This window comes from Coccomyxa subellipsoidea, assembly GCF_000258705.1.
Source record: "Coccomyxa subellipsoidea C-169, whole genome shotgun sequence".
In the NCBI taxonomy this organism is placed as follows: Eukaryota; Viridiplantae; Chlorophyta; class Trebouxiophyceae; family Coccomyxaceae; genus Coccomyxa; species Coccomyxa subellipsoidea.
Window position 1 is genome coordinate 2,707,236 of NW_005178040.1, and position 9,689 is coordinate 2,716,924.

The 9,689-nt window shown below is 56.5% G+C and overlaps 2 protein-coding genes across 2 annotated transcripts; one reads left to right on the top strand and one right to left on the bottom strand.

Moving 5' to 3' along the window:
- Positions 1–1,015: 1,015 nt before the first annotated feature.
- COCSUDRAFT_61159 (hypothetical protein) lies at positions 1,016–7,778 on the top strand (the record flags this gene model as incomplete). The annotated part of the gene is made up of 12 exons (XM_005650656.1): positions 1,016–1,103; positions 1,500–1,726; positions 1,799–1,885; positions 2,212–2,421; positions 2,692–2,839; positions 3,126–4,654; positions 4,917–5,205; positions 5,523–5,722; positions 6,286–6,399; positions 6,752–6,967; positions 7,196–7,441; positions 7,686–7,778. The coding sequence occupies 12 exons, from the start codon at positions 1,016–1,018 to the stop codon at positions 7,776–7,778; spliced, it is 3,447 nt and encodes a 1,148-aa protein (XP_005650713.1).
- Positions 7,779–7,840: 62 nt separating this feature from the next.
- On the bottom strand, positions 7,841–8,950 carry COCSUDRAFT_32506 (hypothetical protein). Its single transcript, XM_005650657.1, has one exon. The coding sequence runs from the start codon at positions 8,836–8,838 to the stop codon at positions 8,665–8,667; it is 174 nt and encodes a 57-aa protein (XP_005650714.1). The 5' UTR covers positions 8,839–8,950; the 3' UTR covers positions 7,841–8,664.
- Between the last annotated feature and the right edge of the window lie 739 nt (positions 8,951–9,689).

The following is a 9,689-nucleotide window of genomic DNA, read 5'->3' on the forward strand; positions in this document are numbered from 1 at the left end:
CATGGCTAGCCTGGCTGTCCAACAACTCATCAAGTTGAAATTAGGGAGGGGCTTATGTTGGCTTCATATTCCTCTTTGCTTTTACCCTCGATTGCTGCAGTCATGACTGTGCATGGTCCACAGATCTGGTCTAGACATCTTGAAAACGTAATGTCCGAGCAGCAGTGGCCATCGCGGCCTACTATTGATGGAAACACGGATTGTCTGTAAGGGATGAAGCAGATTTTCTGCATTCTTTCGAGCTCGGTGTCAGGAGGAGAGAGAAGGAGAAGAGGGAAGATATCTCCATGCAAGAATTAGTCTGACAGTCTGACCAACCGGCAACTTCTGCATTGGAGGAAGCTCCCTTCTCGTGTTTATGGCCTCCCCACCTCCACCTGCAGTGCGCGACATTTTGCAAAGTGTAACTCGCGCAGGGTGTCCAGATGGCTGCCAGCAGAGGTGCTAGGTGGCATCATTGTCTAGATTCAAACCTGCGGGACTCGCTTAAAATCCGATCAACAATGTTGCGATTCGCTGTCCGCACCTTTGCTCGGAGACGCATCTGAAACTGTAAAGCAAAGCTGCATCCCTTGGGCGTGCAAGGTGCACTTGATGAGGGGCTATATGAGTCCTTAGCATCTCCAAGACGATTCAGCTCAGAAGTCGCCCCAAATCGGACCCATTCGTTACTGTGTGCCTTGGCTGAAAGGGTGGCCAGCTTGGTGATCGCTTGTGCAAGGGGTTGAGCAGACACGTAGGCAAGCATCTGGACTGGCAGAACAGGGTGAACGCTATTGAACTCGGGCCGATTGAGTGCAGAGGGAGCCGCAGGTACGTCAAGGCCCCGCCATGTTTGACCTCGACAACAGATCTGCAAACGCTCTTCTTTCACTTCAGCGGTGTTTCATGCATGCGTGGTGACCGTCGTGACATCACCCGATTTTTGCCTAAGCAGGCTGCCTGCTTCAAGGAGTCTTATTCGTTCAACACCTGTGGCACAGGGATGAAGGCATTGCAGCCAGAGGGAGCCTGAATGGGAAGTGAGGAGAAGGTGGAGCATGACTGCATCATCTGTGCCAGCGTCCTTGGCACGAATGGGGGCACTCTCACCCTCCTATGCGGTGAGCTACCCAAGCACAGCATGACACCTGCATCACCAGCACTTGCATGCAGTTGCAATTCACAATGCCAACGGGAACATCTAGATCATCTGTACACCAAGTGATTAGAACTCGCGCAGAAAACGAGCACCATCCGCCGATTGCTGCAGCACTTGCAACGCTGTCGTTCAGCATGCATGCCCAGGAAGGACATGCATGCCCTTGCTGCAGTGGACTCGGCTCCCTCTCAGGAGGTCCATCGAGGTACCCAGCGCCTAAGGCGGCCTGGGTCCTGAATATAACACCAATGGGTGACCAAACTGGCACACAAGAAACCAGCCTGGCTGATGGGATATCTCCCAATGTAGCTGGTATTTATGCTAAAATATATGTTTGCAGGACATCCCTTCTGCGCAGAGTGTATCTGCCGATGGCGGCAGCGATCGTGGCGCTGCCCGGTGTGCCGGGTGATGGACGGGCGTGAGCTGACGGTCCCCCCGGCAGCAGCGGGGGGCGGACCTCCCGGTCAGCCGCGCCGCTCAGGGGGCGTGGGCCATTTGGGGCAGCGGCTGCGGCCCATGGCGGAGCAGATGCTGGCCGAGAGCGGCGACAACGTTCTGGACGTCCTGCTGCAGCTGCTGGAGGTATGCTGGCAGTGGAGTTCTATGTGGCAATCCTGTAGGCGCAAGTGCCTGACATTATCGATCCCTTCCTAGCTTATTATTATTATTATTATTATTATTATTATTATTATTACACGCTTTTCTTACCGAAGGCAAGGTGCGTCTGCAGACAAGCTGCATGTAAAGGCTGCCAAATTCCTACCCCTTGTTGGACTCGCCAGATCCAAGCAAGACCCAATCAACCGTGGGCACGGTGCTCAGTATTTGTACCGCCCCCCGCCAGCCGGGTCCAGATTCTAGATTGGTCTATGCATAATGCCAGCCAGGGCATGCATGGGCCTGCATGCATGAGCAAGGAATATTGGTTGGGGATCCGTGACCAGGCTATTTTGCTGCTGACTTGAGGCCCCACACGAAGTCTCACTGAGCACTTCCGCATTCATTGAAGCATGCTTGGTGTCAGTTCTCAGGGCTGGTAGACAGATCATTTGCGCTTGTTGCTGCAGGGCATTCAGGATGGGACGCTGCCGGCAGACCTGGACGGGGTGGCGCCAGATCAGGCGGCGGCCTCTGGCAGGGCGCCACCTGGCGCCGCGTCATTGGACCGCCTGGTGCTGAATCAGCTCGTGACCGTGCTGCAAGCCACCAGCGCCCTCATCGCCGGCCGCGGCGGCGGCGGCCGGCCCCACACGGCAGCCGCCACCGCTCCCCAGAATGTGCGCTCGAGCTCGCTACTGCGATATCAACTGTGCTGTTCATCGCCTAAATGTGATGCGTGCACACCAGTCGCCATGCATCCATCTCCATGCATGAGCTCTTCTTCTCTTAATAGCAGCAAGAGCAGCTTTGTCTCCAGGTGGACTGTGAAAATCACGCCCACCATTGATTTGGCAGCAGCCGTCTCTCCACATTGTGAATGTAGACATTAATAAATATGCAGACGTTCACACAAATGCGCTAACGCACATTCATTGTGCTTTACGCAGGAGCTGCAGCAGCAGCAGCAGCAGGCGCGGCCACACAGCGGCCAAAGGCGGCGCAGGAGCCCGGCGTCCGCGGCGAGCGTTCTGGCGCACCGGCACAGCCGCCGCAGCCGGCTGCAGGGCGCCTCTTCCAGGCAGGCCGCTGACGAAGGTGCTGCTCATCCCTGCCTGGCGTACTGCTCTGATTGCCTAAATGTGTGTGTCTCTGACAAGCATCCCAGTGTCTAAGTTGAGCAGCTGGACAATAGCGCGCAAAACGGCAGTGTGTTAGAGCGCTAGTTATGATCTGCATGAGACAAGCAAGTGTCATGGACAGTCCAGTTAGGCACAAGCTTTGGACCGAACGCTTTCATGCTGTCCCCCGAGTTTCCAATCAAGTTCAAGGGGATTACCAACAAGATTGCAGTGAACCGACGGGGGGTGTGCATGCCTCGCAGGTCCGTCTGCCGAGGCGCAGCCGGCAACACGCGAGATGTCAACACAGACGTCCGACCTGTCGGATGACGGCGTTCCCGGCAGCAGGCCCAGCCGCCGCGAGCGGCCGGCCAGCGCCAAGCGCCTCAATGGCGCCACCAGCATCAGCCCCCGGCACACCTCCCCGGACGCGCGGCAGGCCCCGCGCAATTCCGATCCCGTGCCGGTTGCGCGAACTCCGCGCCCCGGCGATCGCAAGGAAGCGGCGTCTAATAGGGAAACTGCAGCTGTTGGCGCGGCGGCTGGGTCGTCAGAGCGGCCTCCAGGGCTCGGCGGCTTGGACGGCCCCCTTGTAAAAGCAGCGGTTGCGCAAAATGCAGAGCCGAGTACGGCTCTCAGGGAAGGCAGCTCCAGGGTGATCTTACCTGATCTCGGCTCAGAAGGGACTGCCAGCGCTCCTGAGAGCAGGGATTTTAAATCACCGGACAGGGCCGGGGCAAGCAGATCATCTGCCGAGGCCATCCCTGGGCAGGGGAGGGATGGAAGCAGGCCGCGAGAGGAATTGATGACAGAAGGAAAGCTTAAGAGCAGCTCGGAGGGGCCGCAGCAGCCGTCAATTCAGGGTGACTCTGCGCCGCCGACGCGCACGGGCTCTGGGGGCGTACGAGCGCTGGCGGCCATGTTTGAGCATCGCTGCTCGCTCAACGCGCCGTCGCCGGCACCGCACCGGCCGTGGGCCCAAAATAAGGCTCCGAGCGGGTCTGCCTTGGGTTCATCGTCTACTGCTCAGCCACTTCTGCAGCCAGGCTCTGCATCGCAGGAGCAACCAGCTGCTGCAGGAGATGCTGACGCAGCCAGCGTGCAGCAGCCGACGGCTGAGCTGCAACTGACAGGCACCCTGAAAGCAACTAGTCCAGCAGCAGCAGCAACAGCAGCGGCATCCGCGCCGGCAGCAGCGGAAGCTTCAGTCCGCACTGAGACGCGCGCTGCCGCTGTGCCGGACAGCGTTTTCCAGGCTTCATCTGACAGTCCAGCAGAGCAGCCCAGTGCTGTAAGAGATCCTTTCGCAGATCTACTGGCCGGCTTTGGCATCATTAGTGAGCGCCAGCCCGACCTGTTCGCACCAGACACCGGCCCCACAGGGGCTTGTCAGGAGCACGCAGACCCAATTGCAATACTTAAGGACTCGGGGGATCCCGCCTCAGATGCCCACACAGAAGACGCCGCAGTGTCGCCACCGGAACGCGCCCTCGCCGCTTCAGCTGCCCCGGGGAGTGGGCAGCCCAGCGTGAGAGCGCAGGGGATCCAGACAGATGACTCAGAGGCGGCCGCCGGTGAAACGCGCTCGTCTGGCGCTGCCACATCAGCACTCCCTGGGCCGAGCAGTTTGGGCAGCCCAGCTGGCAGCGCCGAGACGGACAGCCCAGACATTGCCGAGGCGCAAGACACTTTCTTAGTCGACAGCGGCTTGCTCGCCCCTTCGTTGGATGGCTACGGCGACGCGTCTGCCGCCAGCTCGTGCCTGACCTCCCCGGCGCTCAGCCCTCGACAGGTGCGACAACAATTCACACTAGCCTTGTATTCCCTTTTTTGCGGACGCAGTGCATCTCTTTGATCCCCGCCTTGAATGGCATGTAGCAGGTTGCTATCCAATGGTCAAGCAGGCGCCCTGAAAGTTAGTGGATCACAAGTGCGCATGCGTTCATGGTGTCTTTCCCTTTACAGTTCCATGAGCGTGATGCCAGAGCTGTCAACCTTTATCTAGCTGCTGAACGCTAGTCTGATGTTTCAATGTTTCAAATCATTCTCTGCAGAGGGCCTCCGCTGCGCGCGCGGGGCTGAGAATGCCGGGCCGACGGCACACATCATCACTCACCGAGGAGGCGCACCTGCCGCCGGCCGCGCCGGCGTCCCGGGCGGCCACGCCGCGGATCGTGGCGCCGCCCAACACGGCCACTCACTCGCTGGCAAACTCTGAGGCCAATTCGCCGCGCATCATGGCAGAGCCGCCGCCCGGCCTGCGGCTGCCACTGCCGCTGCTCGCGCTCTCTCCTGGAACTGCGCAGGCGGAGGGCGGCGCTGGGGCCGGTGCAGCAACCTCTGGTGCGCCTTCTAACCATGTTAGTGATCAAGCGTGTTTTGTAAAACAGCAAACAAACTCAATCAATCTCATTCTGGTTCCTGCTATAAGGATGCTTAGCAGCTCTGCAGTCGGTGCAGCAAGCTCTGGTGCGCCTTCCACCCGTGCATTTGACAGAGTTGAATCGGTGACCTAGCAATGGAGATGAGCTCCTCAGGTGCTGGAGCAGACCACCCTGGCAAAGACTATCGCTTCAAGAACATGCCGGGTTTCGTATGATGTGGTTCTGGCTGCGCCCCGCTGCCTTCAGGGCGTGCAATGAGACTGACTCTGGCTGCAGGCGTAGCCGAAGAGCAGCAAGAAGGGGAAGCGGGGGAGCCGAGCAGCGACGCATCTGCCAGCACGCAGAAGCAGCCGCCGTTGCAGGAGCCGGCAGCAGCGGCCATGCGCAGCCCGCGACACAACGGCGGTTGGTCTCGACCCGACACGCACTCGGGCGATCGTGAGCGGCTGCTGCTGCGCGCTGTGGACGAAGTGGAGGTGCGCTCATGCATCTCCAGGCCGTACATTATCTAACCATGCTGCATATCGAACCTATCAGGCAATTTTTGGCATGCATAGAGCAAAGCAAACAGTCCACCATTGTTGCGGCTGTGTGGTGCTTTATCGATGCTCTGCATTGTGCACTTGCTGGCCTCTTATGCTTCCTGCTGGAGAGGAAGGCAGCCAGTACAAAAGTTTGTGACTTGGTTGTGATGCTTGGCCTGAGGGAAATACCATATTCATGACCCCTTGCTAGCCATGTTAGCTCAGGGGTTGGTGGAAAACTACAAAGGAGTGAACACTTGACCTGGGAGATCTGTGCTGGAGAAACACGTGAGCTGACCTAGTATCAAGGGTGGGCATCTGGTCGCTGGCAAAGGTGCAGGATAGCTGATTACATATACATGAACAAAGAAGTCACATACAACCAACTCGCTTGCTCTGAAAGTGGACGCCCAAAGCAAAGCAGGCAAGGACTAGGCAGGGAAAGGAAGTCGGACCTGTACCAAGCACATGAACTGCTTTATGCTCCATCACAGACGCTGAGGTTGTTTGTGCAGGCGCTGGTGGATGCGCTGCTGGGCCGCTGGAACAGCATGCCGGCCTCCCAGCAGCCGGACCACCTGGCCGAGCGCATGGAGGAGCTCTTCCTCGAAGCCTCCATGCTCGAGGCGGTGCGGCTTCTCATACTCTCTCCTCTCTGCTCGAGAGCCTGTTCATTTGATTAAGTAAATCAACTCAAGCTCGCACCTTAAGGTACAGTCAACTGCAATCATCTGGACCCCAAGGCCTCAGATGACCTCTCGGTGGGGCAATCTATTATATGACTTGCAAAGCTGGGATGCTTGAAGACTGCTCAAGTCGGGCCGGCCTGGCTTTTTGGTGCCTGCTCTCTCCGACCAGATGCTTCTCCGACTAGATGCTGTTGTATCTGTAGCCTGCCTTATTCACTTCATCATTGGCACAGACGGGTCAACAGACACCCAGCAGTAACAGAGCAATGATGCCACGCATTCTCTGCGGCAGGTGCGCAATAACCAGGTGCCCAAGCCGCGCGCGATGGTGGAGGACATTCTGACGCGAGTCGCGCTGCTGGATGACGAGCTCAGCCGCTACACGGGGCAGCCCTCGCAGTCCGTCTGCCTCGCGTCCCCCCGCACCAGCGGGGGGCCCGCTGCGCGGCCACAGCTGGAATCCCCTCGGCCCGGAGCCGGCCGGGCGCAGCCGTCGCGCATCGCGCAGGTGCAATTAATATCTTCTCGTATCCTGCTGCTGAACAGTGCTTGTCTCTTATGCTGGCTTTGTGCCGTAGGGTGGAGGTTTCCGCTTAGCAAACTCCCTGTGGTTTGAGAACGTGGAAAGGGACTCGTTCTGATGTACTCAACAGGCCCAAGCGAGACTACTTGGAAAGCAAGTGGTGCAGCCCACGGCTTGTGGTAGCAGCAACTCACGCAGTGTATGCTTGAGCAGGCGCTGGCAACGCGCAGCAGCAGCAGCTCGCGGGAGGGCGGCCGCGTGGCGGCGCGCAGCGCCGCTGCTGGGCCGCAGCCGCCAGCCGAGCGCCGCCACCGGCGGCCGACAGTTGCCGTCGCCGCGCAGCCGGCTGGCCCGGACGGCGAAGCCACCGCGCAGGCGGCCGAGGCCGACGGCGCTCTTGAGCGCTTCACGGAGTTCTTGGCTCGGCACGAGGGCGAGCTGCAGCCTCGCACGCGTCAGGTGACTGCCTTAAAGTCTTCGCTCCATATCACTGCTTGCTTCACATGGACCAGTCTGGCTTCAACTTTGGCCGGAAGTCAGATGGCAGCAGCTGAGAAAATGGGGGGCATGCCAACTTGTGCGGGGATCGCATAGCCTCATCTCACTGCAACAGCTGGCTTCTGTGGTGCACAACACTGTGTTATGAGGCTTAAAGAATGTCACTGAGTCTTTCACAGTCAATTAAAAGCCTGGCTGTGTGCAGATTGCTGAGCTGGCGCTGGCGTTGGCGCGTCTGTCCCTCGCCAACAATCCCTCCAGCAGCGACGCCAGAATTCCTGTGGAAGCAATCTCATGAAGAGAGCGCTGCAGTTCAAGCCAGCGTGTGGGGTCTGACCAGAGATGAGTGGATCAGATGTCAGAGTACAGTCCTGTCCCCTCCCTTGCCAAGCCTTCTGTCTGCCCGATACTGATCTGGCTTCTCAACATGTCCCACTGCCACCTTGATCAGGTTGCCTCCTGACAGCTTTTCAGTCATGCCTCATCCTGAGGCACCCAGCTGACAGAGGGCCAGATGTAGGATTCAGCTGAGCAATGCATTTTGGGATGCATTGCAATTGTTTGCTTACTGCGTGCTGTGCGCTCCAGTCTGTCCAGCGCAGAGATGCATACCACATTTTAGTCGGGTCGTTCATTCATTCTGGTGGCTCTGGCGGAAATCTGTCCCTTATGTGGGTCTGCCGTTTTCTTAGCAATTTTGCACCATGGGTGGGCACATGGGCTTCCATTCATTGCTTCCATCACATCCGCGTTAGCATCATTTATGTCAAAGCCTCGTTTTCTAGGCTTACCAATGCCACTTGAGAGTGTCAAATAGCTGTCAGAGGCTTCTGATCGTGTGAAAAGCTTTTAGCATTGACGGCAATCACCATTGTTAGTGCTGTGACTTCTCAACTCGTTATAATGCACTGTGCTGATGTCACTGCTGTGCAATCAGATCAATGCATGTATTTGAAATTTTGGAGCCTGTGGTGATGCATTGGTGAGGGTGCATGGCAGATAGTCTTGAGGGATGCATCGTGGGAAATGTGTGCATGCTTGCTTAAACGAGTACCAAAAGATATTGAAGAACATGGCGGGATGCAGAGATTGAAAGGTCCTCAAGATCAGTTAGACATTCTAGATCTAGAACGCGAATGGTTCGACCATTATCATCATGATCATGAGAGATTGAGTCCTAAGTACTAGTAGTCTGGGGATATCACTATCAAAAGCTTTAGATTTAAATGTGTATTCCTTGCAGGCTCATATTCATGGACCGACAATGCATTGTATGTCCAATGCATGATCATGCATTGCTGAGGCAAGGTGTCGCACTTGCGGATGATTGACTTGATGATGGGCATCGGGTACATCATGCCAACCTGGTACCATGGCTCCAAGCTCAAGTTGTGCATGTGTACATGTACATGTGTCGATAATGATCATGCATGATCTGGCTCTGGCTTGATTTTTTATTAATTCAATCTCGGTCTGCGGAGCATTCTGCTTGGTGCATCACAGCCAGCATCTGCATCTCATGGACATCACCTTGGCATCATGACCATGTATTTTAGTTTTTTGGACTTCCTTTTCCGCCGGAAAATTTCCGGCTCGATTGATTAGACGAGGTCGATATCGCATCTCCCCTTCAGATTCCCAGCATGGCATGGAATCGAGCGTTTTGGTGCCAACACTATAAAGCTTCAGTATCCTCTAAGCTACTGTCCTTCATTGCTTCACTACGATCCTTACAGGGCACCCCCGAGCCTTTGAGTGTTGATATCAGAATGGCAAAACCTCACTTGGAATCCCTATGGCGATGTTGCATTTGGCTGGACATTGCTGCGCTTCAAACTACCTCCATGTAGAAGCTTAGAAAAATGTGCAAGGTATCTGCAGCTCAAGCGAATGTCTCACGACTGCCTGGGTCCGTGTGAATCAATGAGCATGTCAGGGTGAAGCAATTAACAAGGCGGAAGAATGGATCTTTTTCAATTGATATCACGGAATTTTCCAGCAGGAAACCTAAGAATGGGATGACGCACCCAGATGGGGATCATCTTATACTAACAACGATCTAGGACTTTGGGCGGTGTTTGACTAGCGGTACGGAGATAATGGATCTAATCCATCCTTTGTGCATCCGTAAGCAGCTATTCTCCCCTTTTGTCAGCACAGGCAGCAATGTTAAGAGTGGTCCATACAGAAGTTGCCTGTGGTAAGCAAG

Excerpts from the sequence above, each read along its gene's own strand:
- COCSUDRAFT_32506 (XM_005650657.1), bottom strand. The coding sequence starts at position 8,838 with ATGATGTACCCGATGCCCATCATCAAGTCAATCATCCGCAAGTGCGAC.